Source organism: Serinus canaria, chromosome 3 (genome assembly GCF_022539315.1).
Source record: "Serinus canaria isolate serCan28SL12 chromosome 3, serCan2020, whole genome shotgun sequence".
Taxonomy (NCBI): Eukaryota; Metazoa; Chordata; class Aves; order Passeriformes; family Fringillidae; genus Serinus; species Serinus canaria.
The window spans coordinates 9,179,713-9,197,401 of NC_066316.1; the positions used below are offsets into that span (position 1 = coordinate 9,179,713).

The window sequence follows — 17,689 nt, forward strand, 5'->3', positions numbered from 1 at the left end:
ACCTGGCAGTTTTTGGGACATTTTCCCCACACTGAGCAGGGCAGCTAGGTGTGGGGCTGGGCTGTGGTAGGGTTGTGTGTGGGAGGTGAGCTTGCAGCTGGGAGTGAGCAAATCTTTGTGGCTGCTGCCAGCTCTAGGGGAAAGACTCTCCTGGAGGCCAGAGGGTCTGTGCCTGTAGTTTGTCTGCAGCTGAGACTATGCTTCTCCCCTAGGAATGGGGGAGATGAGAATTACTTGTGTGATTTCTTGTTCAGGAGCCCTGTGTGCCATTTGCAAGGCAAACCCAACACTAACCCCCACCCCAGTGCATAGAGTCAGCTGTCATGGGCATGTTGCCCCCCCCATGGTGGTGCTAGCACCTGGCCAGCTGCAAGGGACTATAAACCACAAAGCCACAGCTGGGCAAGGACAGCAGTGATTCAGGCATTGTGGCCTGAACTTGTTGCAACCTGAACCCAGAGGCATGGAGTAGTCACAAGTCAGTCTGAAGTCAAACCAGCAGGTGTTTGGGATGTTTTAATGAGTTGGTGTCAAACAGGGCAGTAGTGGTGCACTACACAGCACTATGGGTGTTAAACTGTGACCCCAGCACTGGGAGGGACATGTGGAGCAGCATGACCCTGTTATGGAAGAGTGCCAGGGATGTGATCCATATTCACCCCCTGAGCAGCACACACACACAGCTGTATCTGCAGAGCCAAGAGGCATCAGGCTCAGCTACCCAGCTGGCAGTGGCAGGTACAGCCCTCCCTATGCAGAGATGGAAGCTAAAAATCCCTGGAGTGGCTTGGTTATGGGACCTTTAGTTAGGTAAGAGGTGTGGTAGGAGGCTACAGTAAGCTCTGTGGCAAGGAAGTGGCTGATCCCAGGCTCTCCTGCTTGTGGCACAGTGTTTGACATCGGTGCCTGCCCTGGGGCGAGCTGCTTTCACAGCCAGCCCCCCCTTCTTTAGGTGATACTGGGGAAGGGGATGGGCAGGCACTGGCCTCTCCCTCCCCCAGCTTTGGGCCCAGCAGACCCCTGCAGGAGAAAGACACACTCTGTCTTGGCTAATCCTGCTTTGGGGGCAGGGTCAAGGAGGCCAGGCCCTTGCACACAGGGGAAGGGAGGGTTTACTTGGAAAGCCCTTGTTAAGCATGGAGCACAGCTGTGGAAGACTTATCCATGGTCATCTCACTAGAAGCACTATGCAGCACATGCAGGCTAGGTAGGTGCAAACACAAGGTCCTTTCTCCTGCCCTCCAGCTCTTGTTCCTTAGTCAGGGCTCCTTCTCAGAGCATCCTTCTATCCCCCTGAGGGAAAGGCCTTGTTTCTGCAGAGCTGAGCCCATCTGACTGGTGGTGAAATGCAGGTGAGACCTCCTGCGATGGGAGCATATCCCTCCTTCCTTGCCTTGGTGCTTGCATCAATTTCGGGGCAGGTTGGGTGGTGGGATTGCTGTGGCAGAAGGCTCCACCCCCCAGATCTCACGGGCATACTCCGTGATGGTTCTGTCACTGGAGAACTTGCCCGAGCACGCAATGTTCCTGATGACTTTCCTTGTCCATTCACGGGGATCCTGGGAAGAGGAGAGGCAATGTCAGTACTCCGCTGCTCACCCAGCTCTGTCCTGGCTTGCAGCCTTGCAGGGCACTGGCTAGTTTAAAACCCCATGGTGTGGGGCTGCTGAAGCAGCCAAACCTGCCTCGCCCTGCCCCAGGGCACCCACATGCTGCAGTGTCCATAAGAAGGGCTCCACTGGAGCACACTCATCCCAGTTACCCCAGTCTTCCCACTCAGCAGTGGGCGAGTCTTACCATGAACAGCTGGTCCACTTGCCCTTGGCACTTAATGTAAGCCTCATAGTCTGCAAACACCTTAAACCTGAAACCCAAAGCACAGTCTGGCTGGAGTTTGCCTTCTGGGCAGGACAGACATCTTCCCACAAGCAGGCAGGGCGGCCCCCTGCCCAGGGATGCTTCCCAGCACTCACCTGTCGTGGTACATGAGCATGTTCACAACATCCTTGAAGCAGCCGGGGTCTCGAGGGGAGAAGAAGCCGCTGGTGATCTGGTCGATGGCCTGGCGCAGCTCGGGCAGGCGCTCGTAGTACTCCCGGGCGTTGTACCTGTGCCAGCAGAGACAGCCTCTAGGCACTGCTGCTCTTCCTGGGCCTTGTGCCTGGGGCAGGGAGGGCAGGCAAGGATCTGGGACAGCTCCTGAGTGAGGGGTCTTGCCCCCAGGGCTGTGCCCATCAGAGCACCCTGCTCGTGGCTCAGACCAGCAGCAGTGTCTGATACACTTCGTGCCATGTCCCACTCACAGCCAGCGTGCTTGGGCAAGCTGAATCCTTGCAGCCCAAGGCAAAGACTGCCTCTAGCTCCCTGCGTTTTCCTGCTCCAGAGCTGCCCAGAGAGGAAGGCGTCCCTCCCAGAGAACATGGCTCTCCCCACCAGAGCTGAGCCCTGCATCCCCATCTGACAAGCCCTGGCATCACCAACCCTTTCTGATCCAGGGCCTCCACGTCCTCCACCCGCATGCCAAATATGAAGAGATTTTCTTCGCCGGCCTCCTCAGCCATCTCCACGTTGGCCCCGTCCATGGTACCAATGGTGAGGGCCCCGTTCACCATGAACTTCATGTTGCCAGTACCCGAGGCCTCCGTGCCAGCTGTGGAGATCTGCTGGGAGAGATCCGCTGCTGGGATCACTGCCAGGTGCAAGAGAAGTAGGAGTTAATCCTTGGCACATTGCAGCTCACCACAACCAGTGGGCCTTCTGACCTCACCCTCAGCCCAAACAGCACAACTCTGGGACAGGCTCAGCTTTGCCATGACCCCAAGTAGTTGCTTCCACTCCTGCATGAAGCTGGCTTCCTGCCCTGTTTGGAGCCTTCAGGCTCTTCCTAGGGGACAGCCAGGTGTCCTGCCACAACTGCCTCTCAGGCCAGCCCGTTCCTGGGCTCAGCTGGGACATGCCCAGCTTCTGACAGGCACTTACAGGAGACCAGACATACCCTTCTCTGCCAAGGATACCCGGTAGTTCTCCAGGAAGATGACCTTGAGCTTGTCCCCCACATAGGGGTCGTTGTTGATGACCTCACCAATGGATGTGATGAGTTTGATGATCATCTTGGCCATGTGGTAGCCAGGGGCTGCCTGAAGAAGAGCAGTCCAGAAATGGAGAAAGCTTTTAAGGAAGGGAGAGCATAAGAGATGACAGTGTGGGGTTCTCACTGCAGTGAGTCTGAGCCTCACCTCAGCTGTTCACACAGAATCACAGCATGCTTTGGGTTGGAAAGGACCTTTGAAAGACATTAGTCCAACCCCCCTGCAATAAGCAGGGACATCTTCAACTAGACCAGGTTGCTGAGGGCCCCATCCAACCTATCTTGGATGTTTCCAGAGATGGAGCATGTATCACCTCAGGGCAACCTGTTCCAGTGGGTCACCACTCTGATTGAAAAAATTTCCACCTTAGATCTAATCTAAATTAACCCTTCTTCAATTTAAAACCACTATCCCTTGTCCTATCACAACAGGTCCTGCTAAAACATTTGTCCCCATCTTTCTTAAAAGGCCAACTTCAAGCACTTAAAGGCTACAATAAAGTCTCCCCAGAGCCTGAACAATTCTAATTATCCCAGCCATGAATTAGGAAAAACACCCTATTGGGAGGAGGAGTGAGCCATGGGGTAATAGTGATGGAGTCTTGCTCAGTCCAGTTCATGGAGGTGTTCCCTGCTGCTGGCTAATCTACAGCAGGCCCAGAAAAGCCACAGCAAGGGGACGGGACCTTCCCCATCCACCCCCCGAGCCACACATGCATAGAGTCTGGAATGCAGGTTACCTTTCCTCCAATCATAATGGTCCTGGGCACAAAGGATTTGGATGGATTGCATCTGATGCCTGAAAGAGCAGGGATCTTTCTTCAAAATTTTTTCAAATTTGAAAGCTCAAATTTGATCTTAAAAAAAAAAAATTAAAAATCTTCAGAACTGAAGATAAACTGGGCAGAGTTTACTGCCTGATCAGAGGTGGGCTGGGATCTCAGCCCATGTCACAAAGACCCATCAACCTTGTAGGACTCTGATGCCCAACCAGACATCTGCTGGAGCTGTGGTGGGCAAAGAAGGGCCACAGAATCCTTGGGGATTCACATCCTTGGAGAACTCCTCAAGCCAGAGCAATGCAGAGCTCCAATGACTTGCCTCCCTTTGGGAATGGGCAGGGGCCCCAATTATACAGTTGGAAATGGGGTCTTAACTTGCACCAGGTCAGTCTCAACAGCTGTAGAGCAGGTGTGGAGTTTACCTGGGCTGGAGATTTGGGCAGTGAGCTTTTCCCAGAGCTCTGTATGAGCCTTCAGCCACTCTGCCTTCCCTCCTGGAGACAAGCCCTGTCAGTGGGAGGCTGGGGGACTTACGGTTGTAGAGGGTGATGGCGTGCAGGCAGTTCAGCAGCTGTCGCTTGTACTCATGGATTCGCTTCACCTGGACATCAAACATGGACATAGGGTTGATCTTCACCTTGTACTGCTCCTCCAGGTAGGCTGCAAACTTCAGCTTGTTCTCCTGGCAGAAAAATTTGAGGAACAGGCATGAGTTGCTAGGGCTTGCATCAGAAGTGAGCATTTGCTGCTGGGATGTTCCTGGCAGCATGGTGCTTTTAGCCTTCTTCCCCCAGGCCCCCTCCAGTGCACGATACCTGCTTGACTTTTGCCACATCCCTGATAAAAGTCTCATTATCAATGAACTCCAGTAGCTTCTTCAGCTGGCTCAGATCTGTGATAAAGTCTTCCCCAATTTTCTAAAACAACAAATCAGGAATGTCATGAGACACTTTATCCAGTCCACAACTGCCCTTTCCCAGCAGAGGTGCCACAGTCCCCTTGGGAACTGGAAGAGGCAGTGTGGCCAGGAAAAGAGGCACAGTTTCTTATTGTGAGGTTATTTCTCTGTATCACAAAGAAGCCAAATGGAAACAGGGCACTTGCAAAAATTCAGAGAAGCCCCCCTTTCTCAAGGAGTTTTAGCAGGAAGAGGAAGGGTGCATGCACATGTGTCATGGCCTCCTGGCAGCTGGAGAAACCAATGGCAGGACATGAAGATTCAGTTAACTACAGGATGACATTCAGTCATGGCATGTTGCAGTGTGATGTAAAAACCTGTCCTAAAGGGCCTGGGAAATACAAGGGACAGAACTGGAGCTGAGCCTCCATGGGAGGAACTCCTTTGTGCCTATGAAGCTGAACACCTGTCCAGACACCCTACGGTTGTGCCTGTGTGCAGTCCCCATGAGGGCAGGGACCAGATCCAGATTTCTGCAGCTTTTTTTGGCCAACTTTTCATCATCAGCTTTAGAGCCCAGCCAATCTCACACCTACATGTACCACAGCATGGTCCTCCCAGGCTGCCCCCAGAGAGTTGCCAGGTGTCACCTTCAGTGCTGACGAGACCACAAGAAGAGGTAACCAAAGGGATCACACACAGCTGCTCACTTTACATTGCTCACCTCAGCAATAATGTCAGCCAATCCTGGGTTGCACAGCAGGAGCCAGCGCCTCGGCGTGATCCCATTGGTCTTGTTCTGAAACTTTTCTGGCTCCAGCTCATAGAAATCCTTGAACCTGGAACACCACAGAGCTCTGAGCCACCCAACACCACCTGAGCTACAGCTGGCCCCCAGTGTGTGCTCCTGACTCAGGGCAGGCTCAACCAACCTCCCTGTAACAGCTGTGAACTCTTTGCTGCCTCTCACCCCCTTCCTCAGCTGTACTGCCAAGAGTTTCACCAGCTCCAAAGGGAGAGAGTCTCCCCAGCAAGGTGACCAAATCAGACCTGGACACCCAGCTGCCCCAGCTAACCCTTCCCAGCTGGCAGGCAAAGCCCAGTGAGGGGAGGGGGTGCACTCCTGGGTGTGTCCCAACTCACACCGAGTTCTTCACGATGTCGGAGTGGATGCGGGCCACGCCGTTGACGGCATGGGAGCCAATGACACAGAGATGAGCCATGTTGATCCTCTTGCAGTCTCCCTCCTCGATCACTGACATCCTCCGCAGGCGGTTGATGTCCCCTGGGTACAGAGCTGCCACACGCTGCAGGCAAGGAGAGGGACGTGAGTGACACAGCCACAGCACTGGGAGCATTCCCATCCTAAAAGTGGTCACACCCAGGTCCCCAGAGTTCCTGCAGCCTGGCACCAGTCCCTTACATCGAGGTGCATTTGGTTGAGGGCATAAATGATCTCCAGGTGCCGTGGCAGCAGCTTCTCAAACATGGAGACCGGCCAGCGCTCCAGGGCTTCAGGCAGCACAGTGTGGTTGGTGTAGGCACAGGTCCTTTTTGTGATCTCCCAGGCCTGTGTTACAGACAGCAGGTTAGTGCACATGCACCCAGGCCAGGCGGGAAAAGGAAACCCCACAGGTCCTTCCCCTGCGAGGTTTAGCACGGTCCTCCCAGCTCTGCTCACCTTGTCCCAGTCCACCTTCTCCACATCCACCAGGATTCGCATGAGCTCTGGTATGGACAGGGCAGGGTGGGTGTCATTTAGCTGAATAGCCACCTGCAACACAGACTTGCTGGTCTCAGTCCTGGCAGTGACAGGACTCTGACAGTGCCCTGCATGCATGGGGTAAGGGTCAGCCCCAAGGCTCTTCTCATGACTCACAACCCAGAAACAGACAGTAATGGAGCTATTCAAACTTTTCAAGTTTTGCTCCAAATTACAAATTTTTCCCTGAGAAAACAGGCCCGGAGATCATCTGTTTTGCAACCCAAATTGCCAGGATGTTTGTAAAAATGCCCCCATTTAGTCCTGAGCATCCTGCTCTCCCTCAAGAGAGGCAGATCTGGCTGAAATTTCCCCAGTGCCTCTGCCCACAGACTCACCTTGTCTGGGAAGGTTTCAAAGCATGTTCTCACAGGGTCTCGGCAGCCGAATTTGGAGGACTTGAAGCGGCGGATGATGTCCTGGAGGGTGGCAGCCACCACAAAGTACTCCTGCTTCAGCCGCAGCTCCTTGCCTTCAAAGAACTGCAAGTGGGGGCACCACATCCATCAGAGCTGCAGCTGCCATCCCCACCTGGCAACCAAAGCCCTGGACATGCTCCTCTCCACCCCAAGGGGATTCCCAACAGGCTTCACACATTTGGCTCCTCACCAGGGCAAATGTGGATGCTTCTCATCTGTCTCTGATGTAGACAGCAGCTGTAGAGACTCACAAGGGGCTTGGCATCCCAAACAGCTGCTTCCAGAGAGAGCAACTGAGAGACACAGAGAGAGCCTGCCCCATTCACGCAGCTCCTACAGAGCCAGCACAGTTCCCTCCCTAATGGCAAAACCTTTGCAGGACTTATTGACAAAGGATTTTGGGCTTTCTGCAATAGCCAGGAGTGTCTCTGGACACAGCAGCTGCCTCACACACACCGTGCTTTCTGCTGCTCTATTTTAAAACACCAGCAGATCTGATAGGGTGTGGGGCAAAGTGCAAGGGATTTGCTTTTCCAGAAGAGATGCCAATCCATGACTAGTTATGAGGGCTCTTCCCTTTTGGACCCAGAGCCCAGTGAGTGCTTGGCCTGGGACAGCACTTGCAGTGAGAAATCCCTTGAACTGGGGATGGAAATGTGTCCCCACTGTGTACACTGACAACTCAACTGCTTTGAAGTTGAAGGAGTAATGTCTTCCCCTCCCTGCAGCATGGAACAGAGCAGCTACACCATATGAGCCAGACTCAGCTGCCAATCAGCCAGCAAAGACCCCCTGGAGCCAGAAGAGCCATACCTGTTCCCTGGGAATTATATTATACTGGGAATTATACTATACTGTATTAAAGCAGAGCAACAAGCAACAGATGGTCATGACCTCCCAGTTTTTGCAAACAAAGAGATACAGCTGCAGGAAGGATGATTCTGAGCAACAGAGAAGAGAGGCAAGCAAGTCACTCACGTTATCATTTGGATACAGGACTCTGGATATGTTTTCTGCCAGGTTTCTGTCCAACACTGCCTCAATGTAGTCACCCATATTGACTGCAGGGAGAGAAACACACACAGCACTGCAGCAGCTATAGAGATTCAGGAAGATCCCTGACACCACACTTTTCCCTCTTCTCTTGTAGAGGTTTTGTAACAGGAATATTCAGGCTGGTATTGATGGAACAGGATGGGAATGTACATGTGTGAAAGGCACTAGAGTGACAGTAGGAGATGGGTGGGTGTCCTGGTGTATGAGGGCTCTGGAAGCACTTGGGGAGTAGCGTGATCCATGGATGTGCACACAGTGCTGTGGTTTGGAGAGACATATGAAATAAACACAAAGCAGGCCAGATGTGAAGTGCTGCACCAGGTGCCATGCACAGAGGGACAACTGTGTCCCAGCCTGGCCAGAGGTGAGGCAGTGGAGGGACAGCACTTACACTCCTGGAGGTTGAAGTCATTTGGAGCTTTGGCAGACCAGAGTCTCATGGTGTTCACAGTGTTGTTCTTGTATCCAGGCACTGGGGTGTCGTAAGGCATGGCAAGGACAACCTGAAAAGGACAGTGTTCCCCCCTGGTTACAGCACAGCGACCTGGAGAATGTGGGACAGCAGCTGAAACCTCTGCAATAAGAATCCAGAGGACAAAGTCCTGGCTGTGGAAGGAATCCCACCTCACTACACTACACTTGTTGAGCTTCACAGACTTCCCTGCTATCATGGGCACCTCCACCACCTACTGGGAAAGCATTCATAGGAGAACCAGAGCTGTCTGGAGCTTTACTGACCAACTTGACTTTCAACCCCATCAATGACATGCAAAAGAGAGTTGCAAGAAACCTGCTGACCTTCCTGTACCAACTGGGGTACCTATCAGAGCACTGAAAGCACCCTCAGCTGCCCACTGGGACTCTCTCTGTGCTGGGGTAAAGCCAGGGTAGCCTGGACTTTTGTGTTTCTATCTGGGATTAACTCCACAGCCTGAATCCTGCCCATTAGCCTTCTGCAACCTGACAGGACCAAACCCTACAACTGCAGCACCACTTCCAGAGCCATCCACCCAATATTCAGGGTTTGGTTGAGGTTCAGGTTGAACCTGCCTGGATAACTCCCCTGAGATCTCCAGAACTTGAACTGAAAAGGAGTGTGAAACTCTTTGTGCAGTTTGCAGATGAGGCTTAAGCCTCAGGAGGCTGCACACATGGCTACAGGGAGTAACCCTGGACCTCCCAGTTCACACAGCAGGGAAAACCTGGGCAGATCAACATGTGGGTCATGAACAGCCTCTTTGTGCTGGCATGGGCAACAGCTCCCCTCTGGGGACAGTCAGCAAGAGCTCAGGCTCTCCAAGCTGCTGTTACCAGCTCCGAACATGGAAGCAGGCAGGGAGCCTGCCCAGGGAGGGGCACACATCACATGAACTCAGCCATGCTATATTTGGAGACTGCATCTTTGGCTTTTTTGAACCTTTCCAACTGGTTCCCGTAGCAGCAGTATCTGAAAACTCACCTCCTTGCAGGAAGCAGTGTTTGGGACCCCTGAAACCCCAGACTATCAGCAGGATCGGAAGAGAGACATGATGAAATGCAATGGCACTTGGTCCCCAAATGGATGCCTGCTGCACTTGGGGGCCAGAGAGCTCTGGCACAGTGCTCCCAAGATGTTCACTGTGCTGGGGCTGTGGTGTTGAACCCCTGCACTGTTAACATGGCAATGACCTAGGTCACTTCACAGCCTCTGACAACCAGAGATAAAGTGGTTTATTTCTCCTCTGAGCAGGCCCAGGTGACTGTAACTGAGCTTCAGCTCCTGGTACTGAAGAGAATGGCTGAGCTCTATGGCTGTGAGCTCCTTGGATTAACTGAGCTGGTTAATCAGGCTGAGAGACCACTGAACATTATGGGAACAAGGCTAGGTCATCTATCTGAATCACAGAGAAATTAATTGTCCTTCCTTCCTCCACCCTGAGCAGTGCTTACAGAGGAGAGGCTGAAGCATCTTTGATCCTTTTAATAAATCTGTGCCTTCATTAGCAGCAAAATGGGAATGCACCTATGATGCAGCAGCCTGAACAAGCACGAGCTCCTGAAGTAGAGCATTGCCTCCTCAACTGTGGGAGAGGCTGAAGGAGTGTTGGTGCTCCATGATGCCACAAAACAAGGCCTCCAGGCATATTGGAGACTGGAATCCACACCTCCATCGTCCCCTGACAGCACTCTGCCCATTGGGCTGCTCTGGGAAAGAGGAATTTGCTCTCACAATGAGAGTTAAACACCCACGGCATTGCTCCATGCCTCTGCACAGCAGCAGCTTCAGAACCAGCTGAAAATCCACAGAGTGTGAGTGAACAGTGGTCAGGAGTAGTGTGGAAGGAGCCTACAATTCTCCTCCAACATAAATCCATGTAAGACTGTGGGGCTTTGCCCTGCAGATCTACAGATCTCTCCTTTTTCTCAAATCCTGCTGCAACAATTCAACAAAAACTTTTATCTCCCCAAACCCCCTAGGCTACAAAGTCACCTTTGTAACTGCAAGGGTAGCAGAGGGAGTTCGACCAGTCTGGGCGGGAAGCAAAGCCTGAAGACCTCAGGCAGCCCCGGGTTACCCTGTCTGGCTCTCCCCAGCCCAGCAGGGGGAGACCGATGGTGGTACCTGGGTGTCGATCCACTTCACGCCCTCGGGAGTGTGCTCCACTCGGCCGTAGAAGTGCACCGGGAGCATGTACTCGGGGCGGGCCTTCTCCCAGGGGTTCCCATAGCGCAGCCAGTCGTCCGCCTCCTCCACCTGCAAGGGGCACACCGGGATCAAGGAGAGCCTTGTGGCTCCACGAGAAGGCTGAACGCGGCTCTTCACAGGGAGACTGGTTTAAAAGCAAATCTTCAGCAAGCTGGCTTTAAAAATAGATATGCAGAGTCCTCTAGAGGATAGCTGGGCTTTCCAAAGCTTGGATGAGTGCATCCCGGCTGGTATAAATAAATCAGCCTCTATGGATCTTTGTTAAGGTTTAAGCCATGCAAACTGCACAGACCACTGCTCTCAGTCTCTCTCCAGGCCTTTACATCCAGTTTGACTGTGGATACTGTGGAATATGTAGGATGTGGCAGCCAGTGGCGACCTTCCTGGCCACAAGCCACACTCTGTAAGCCAGGTCTTGTTAACTGCTCTGCCCTCTGCCAGAGGAGGTTTCTCCCCTCAGCTCACAACTGTGAAAATGGGAGCAAAGTGAATCCATCAGAGCCACCTAGGCTGGTGTTATCCAGAGATGCTTTGTGCCGCCGGGCATTTCTCTGCCGAGGGGGAGGGACTTAAAGGAAGGGGGAGATAGTGGGACAAGGAGGGGGAAGGCAGGGGGGAGGGCCACAGCCCAGCATGCCACCACCCCTGTCCTTTTTTAAGAAACATGAAGTCAAATACAGGGGAAGCTTTCCCCTCCCTGTTTTCACCATTTATGGGGCCTGACATTGCAGCTTCTTTGTGGAGAAGCAGGAAAAAACAACTTTCAAACCTCTCATGGCCCCTGACTTACAGAGTGGTATTTTAAGGGGAAAAAGATACTTTATACTCTGAAGCAAGGTGACTCTCCTGATGAAAACCTTTTCCAGACACATACTAAGGAAAACTGCCAGCTGAGGCAGTTTTTTAGCTTATTTGCACTGGAAAATAGTATGATCACTAATGCTACAGGAAAATTCCTGTTTAATCCCTGTCTGCCACTGACCAGGGAACCCACAGGAGCAGCAATCACCCCAGACACTTGCCTATGTTCCACAATGATCAAACACATCCTTTGCCAGACACCTTCCTGAGGTACTTAGGCACATCTCCATCCTTAGTGTGACTGCTTTGCTGACTCACTGCCAAGCTGGATGGGACTCTGGGGCTGTTGCAGCTGCACTGTGGAGACCCAGGCAGGCAGACCTCTGGTCTCAGCCATGCCCTGTGGCTCAACTCCCTCATCATCTTGCCCAGTGATGGACTCAAATGCCCAGTTTAAGAGCAGCTCAAGGCACTGCAGTGCCTTTTACATCCAGGCCTTGTCCATGAAAGAGAGGGAGAAAGAGAGGGAGAAAGAGGGACCTGAGTTTTCCAAGTACCTGCCAGCCATCGACAATCTTCTGGTTGAAGATCCCAAACTCGTAGCGGATGCCATAACCATACGCTGCCAGCCCCAGTGTGGCCATGGAGTCCAGGAAACAGGCTGTAAGGGTGAAGGAAACAGGCTGTAAGGGTGAAGGAAACAGGCTGTAAGGGTGAAGGAAACAGGCTGTAGGAGCAGAGCATGGGCACTCTGCAAGGAACTTCACTCCTCGCTTGCTGCACGTTCTTACAGTATGCTGTGCATGGAGATGAGGAGCTGCCACAACAGTGCTGCTGGCACTGGAAATGCCAGTGCTGCTGGAAATGTTTATTACTCAGGGAAAACCCATGTGCAAAAGGGAGACAAGGAGACAGTCTGCAGCAGGACTCTATGCATGTCCTGCTGAGCAACCACAAACCCCCAAAATTGCTGGTGACAAGGACAGACCACCAAAACCCCAAATCCAGCTTTGTTGCAGTGAGAGCTCTTCTAAACTTGCCTTGCTGTAAGCCTGTCTGCCCAGTAAAGCAGAGCTTCTGACCCTTACCTGCTGCACCAACTACTTTACTATTATTGCTTCCAAAGGAAACCCTTCAAGCCCTCAATCCAGGCAGCTCTGGTAAAGATCAAGCCCAGCATTTACTCTGTGCTGGGGAGCTCTCATCTCCAGCTGTCCCACAGGACAGGCAGACTAAAATAGCAGCCAACAATCTGCCTGTGTGAGAGCTGTTGAGTGCCTCTGAGAAGTGAGAGATTTCACAGGGAGGTGAGGAGAAAGGCTCCAGACAGCCTCTTCCAGCCACAGCCCTGCCTGCTACACTGCAGAACTCACACCTACAGCTCTGGGCTGTTCTCACTGGGGAGGGGGTGTTTCTGGGCAGCCAGGAGTAGGCAGGAGGGTCCCACACTGCTGAAAGCCTGTGGGGCAGATGCCAGTGGTGAGGGTGTGACAGCCAGGTCACCCTTGGTCCCCATGCACTCTGCATGAGGAGGGAACTCCCCTCCCCCTGTATTACCTGCCAGGCGGCCCAGGCCTCCATTTCCCAGTCCAGCATCTTCTTCAATTTCTTCCAGCTCCTCCAAGTCCAAACCCAGCTATTGGGGAAGAACCACAGCAGAACATGTCACCAAACAAACCCCTTGTCCTGAGCTCTCCAAGGAGGACAAACACATCCCAAAACCACCCACACTGAGGGAAATTAAACACACAAGGTCTCTGCATCCCTCCCCACAAAGCATCTCACCAACACCTAGTCCTTGGGCAGCCCAACTGATTGGAAAACAATTTAGCCCATCACCAGATGTTGCTTTCCCATGAAGGTTTCCTTAGAGAGTTCAGACAAAACTCTCATGCCCTAGCAGCCCCTCAGGTCAGGATGCCCTTTGACCAAACTTGACACTGGAGACAGTATCGGGGAAATGGTCAAGCCAGTGTGCAAGGGATCCCTGAGTCCTGCCTAGGCAGGGGGAGGTCATCCCTCTGCTCGTGCATTGAGTCCTTGAGGAAGGGCATGGCCAGGCTGGCAGCAGTGACTGCAGCATTCACCATCACTCCCTGTGCTTCCCACATCCTGCCCAGCCTGCCACCAAGCTCCTTGGCTGCAGTCCATGGCTGGAAGTGGTTGCCTGCATCTCTTGAGCCATTTGCTCTGTGGTCTGGGGGCCCCTGCCAGATGAAGGCTAAGGCTGCCAGCAGCAAGGACTCTCCAGGAGTCCAGGGGTGCAGACTCTCAGTGGTCAGCAGCAGCTCACCCTGGTGCCAGGGGGGACAGCACGGTGTCAGGCCAATATCACAGCTGCTCCCCAAACTGTTTTCCCAGCACTTCAATGGTCTGCAACTACAAGATGGGAAAGCCTCATGCACAGAGGGATGGGGACACAAACACTGAGACAAATTCTCTCTGTGACAGAGCCATGCTAGCTATGAGACCTTCAAAGCAACCTGGCCACAGGCCATGATGAGCTCCACAGGCTGGAGGCTACAGCAAGGGAAGCCTTGGCATGTCGGGCCAAATCTGCACTTGGAAAGTGTCTTGCAAAGGAACTTAGAGGATGTTCCTGAAAAAAGCCAGCCTGCTCTCTGAGGCACAATACCTCAGAGAGGAAACAGGTGCCTCCCTGGAAATCCCTTCCGATCTCTTGGCAGGGAAAGCACTCGCCAGGATGTTTCAGCAGCAACTGTTGCACCTCATTCCGAGACAGTGAAGTGCCCAACTTCTGCTACAAAGTGTAACATAGATCAATCTGGTAGGGCAGAGGGGAAGCTGGGAGAAATAAAGGGTTTGGGTGAGAAAGCCAAAAACCTCATTCTGTCAAAAAGGTCACTGTGCTGTTGCAGAGGTGTCTGCAAATAACCATATAAGTAATTAACAATGGCCTCACATTAGTGATTGCCTTGGTGATGTGTTTTTTTCAAGATGGAAATCATCTGAGGACATTTTCTTTCCAGAAAATTATTTCCCTCCTTTCTCCTTTCCCACCAATTAACTTCTACCTGCCAGCACTGCTGCTGTGCCTTGTGTACCTCAATGTGTGAACTGTAATTTGTTTTGCTGCTCTAGTCTCAGTCTCTCCTGTTACACTATATCTCCTATGATAAAACATCATCTCTCCCACTAATGGAAAGCTCTTTGCAGCCTGTGACTCTCATGTCATTTAGGATACTGGGTGCTGTTTTCAGTATACACTTTTGGGTTCTCTCATTCACTACAGGGTGGTTTGGAAAATGTACTCCAACTCCAAGGAACCCCAAGGCCCCCCCATTGTCTTCTCCAGGAAATGAAAAACACTAAGAAAGAGCCAAGCTTCATTTTGTGTAGTTCAAATAACAATCTCCTCAGGTGAAGCCCTGAGAAATCAAGACACTCAGCCACCTGTGTGGAAAAGTTTTGCCTCAGGGGGACCCTGGTCTCCCCAAGACTTTACCTGGTAAATGGCTTCATCACAAGCATTCTGCAGGCCCAGGTTCACCATGGTGTTCTGCAGAGTGCGACCCATGTAGAACTCCAGGGACAGGTAGTAAATGCGCTGGGGAGGCAAAGCAAGATGTTTACACACAGAACAGCACAGCACAGCACTTTGCTTTCACTGAAGCTGCTTCAAATCAAGAGCAGACCCAAGCATTTTCCAGAGTAGGGATGTCTTCCCAGACTGGCTTTTGGCGCCTGCTCCTGAACACCACGCACCAGAGTTGTTTGTCAGAAGAATTTCATGCGGGACGCCGGCCAAGACTCCACCACGCATCTCCCTGCCAACAGCCTTCTATAGAAAAATCTCGCTGCCTGTTAAGTGTTTCCCTAATTAACTCAGGGCAACTATTATCTAGGATGCTGAATGATATATTTATACACTGTCAGGCTCAGCTGAGGTGATGTTTACGCTGGGTTTTTAAAGTTTTCCTAGGCTGAGCTGATCCAGTCTCCCAAAAGCCAGAGCAAGCCCCCTGCCTCATGCAGGCTGGCTGGGCTGACGGCCAGCACCTTCCGGTGAGTAATTTTCCAGCACTCCCATCTCATGGATCCTCCTGCTCACCCCACACTGAGTTTCACTCCTGTTTCACCCTGTTGAACAAGTAAATTGTCCCATAGGTGGCAGGGCTCCTGGCACAACTGTGCAGTGACCTTCCAAGTTTGAGAGGAGCCGTGTCTGTGCTGCAAATGCTAATGAAAGCCTGTTTGTGGGATGAGAAGCAGGCTGTGCAAACTTTTGCCCTCACTCAGATTCATCACTATGGATGTTTTTATAAATAAACCAGAATTCTTAATGGAGTAATTACCTGACTTCAAATTGTGCTTTCCTTTGAATCTCTTTCCACTATAGTGTGGATCTTTCCCTGCAAAGCAGCAGCATTCCCCACTCTGCCACCTCTGCTGGGAGTCTGAAAGGGTCAGTCTGTTCCCTGGGGCTCATCAGAAAGACAGGAATCATTGCACACAAATGCTCTGCTCCTTTCAGTCTCCCACAGGAGTACACTTCTATTGAAAATCTAAGTGTAGAGGACAGTAAGCAAACTCACTCCAGGCACCTCTGAACCTTTATGGGATCTGTGCAATCCCTTGTGTTGGTGCTGCAATACAGATCAGGGCACATTTGCGTGAGTTGGGACAAAAGGGAGAGTCCCATGCAGCAGTGTAACTCTCAGTGCACATGCAACCATTCTGTCGTGAAAGTGCACTTTGTTTCTTGTGTCAAGGCAATATTGATCATCTTGGGAAAAGAGCTGACTCAGGGAGGTGGCTGCCTGCCTGCACCCTGGGAATGTATGTGCCTTTCTCTGTACATACCTGCTCTCTGTGGCTCTTCAGTCAAGTGCTGGATTGGGTCTTATTTCAAAAGGATTAAGTCTGAGTTACATCCTGCAGCCCCCAATGCCCCGAGCATCACTGTCCTGACTTGGCAAGTGGGGAGGAACCCTGGGGTTTGCTGACCTGGGAGAGCTTATCTGGTTTTCAGAAGGCAAGAAACTCCTCTCCAGCCTCAAAGCTGAGCTGCCTGCATGCTCTGCAGGAGTGAAGTCAGGACACAGCTGTGCTGAGCCATGGAGGTGATGATGCCCACAGGGGACACCACTGCAGCAGTGTGAGTGCAGGACGTGACCGTGGTGGGGCATGCAGAGGAGCTGGCAGCAGCAAGGCCCATGCAAGCACCTTCTCAGAGTGGGACCACAGGGGACATGGCTGTGACAAGGTGCAGGGGGACACAGTTATGAGGGCATCCAAGGGGGGACAATGCTGCAACAAGGTTCAGTGGGACCAGACTGTAGAAGAGTTTGTGGAAACACAGTCATGGCAAACTGCACAAGGGACATGGCTGTGGGGACACAGGCATGGCAAGATGTGTATGAGGGACACAGATGAGGCAAGGCTCATGGGGACATAGCCATGCTGAGGTGTGTAAAAGGGACATGGCCATGAGGACACAGCAACAGCAGGGATGAGGGATACAGGTGTCATGATGCCCACAGGGAAGAAATCACAGTGGAATGCATGAAGGACATGGCCATGGCAAGGTGCCCCACAGCCAGGTGCATGCAAGGGACAAGTCCCAGGGGGTCACACCCACAAGTGACACCTGTCAGGTAGACACGGAAACACCCTTGGTGAAGGCACAGCCGCCCAGCCCCCGTCCCTCGTCCCGCCAAGGGGCTCACCTTGGGGTCCCGCTCATAGTAGTGCTGTTGGGTGCGGATCCAGCGGCCCACCAGGTGGTCGCGCACCGTGTGGGCCAGCGCAAAGTAGTAGTCGCGGGGGGTGGCGACGTTGCGGTCCTTGACGAGGGTGAAGTGGAGGTGGCGATTGAAGCTCTTGCGCACCTCGGCCACGTCCCCCAGCCCCGCGATGCCCCGCACGCTGATCTGCTTCCGACGGTCTCCGTCGCTCAGCGGCGCCGCCATCCCGCCGCTGCCCCGCCGGCTCCGCCGCTGCCTCCGCCGCAGCCGGGCTGGGGCAGGGCCGGGGCCGCCGCGCCTGCGCCTCCTCCGCCCGCGACGAGGCGGGGCCGGCGCCGCTGCCGGGGCGGGCCGAGGGGGACCGGGAGGGCGACTGGGGACTGCGGGGGCCTAGGGGCTGGGATGGCACCGGAGGGCTTGGATGGCCGAGTGACTGATGGGACGAGGGGTCAGGGATGGCGTCAGGGCAGTCAGTTCTCATCCCACGCC

General features: G+C 53.0%; 1 protein-coding gene across 1 annotated transcript; it reads right to left on the reverse strand.

The window, feature by feature from the left end:
- Window positions 1–485: 485 nt before the first annotated feature.
- On the reverse strand, window positions 486–17,471 carry PYGB (glycogen phosphorylase B). Its single transcript, XM_018920963.3, has 20 exons — window positions 17,183–17,471; window positions 14,959–15,060; window positions 13,050–13,128; window positions 12,050–12,153; window positions 10,608–10,739; window positions 8,397–8,508; window positions 7,928–8,010; window positions 6,869–7,012; window positions 6,450–6,542; window positions 6,192–6,338; window positions 5,912–6,075; window positions 5,493–5,607; window positions 4,686–4,787; window positions 4,405–4,552; window positions 3,829–3,887; window positions 2,996–3,137; window positions 2,482–2,689; window positions 1,974–2,108; window positions 1,798–1,864; window positions 486–1,559 (listed from the first exon to the last, which is right to left on the reverse strand). Exons 1-20 carry the CDS (start codon window positions 17,423–17,425, stop codon window positions 1,407–1,409), a joined length of 2,532 nt encoding a protein of 843 aa, XP_018776508.3. The 5' UTR covers window positions 17,426–17,471; the 3' UTR covers window positions 486–1,406.
- Window positions 17,472–17,689: the final 218 nt, after the last annotated feature.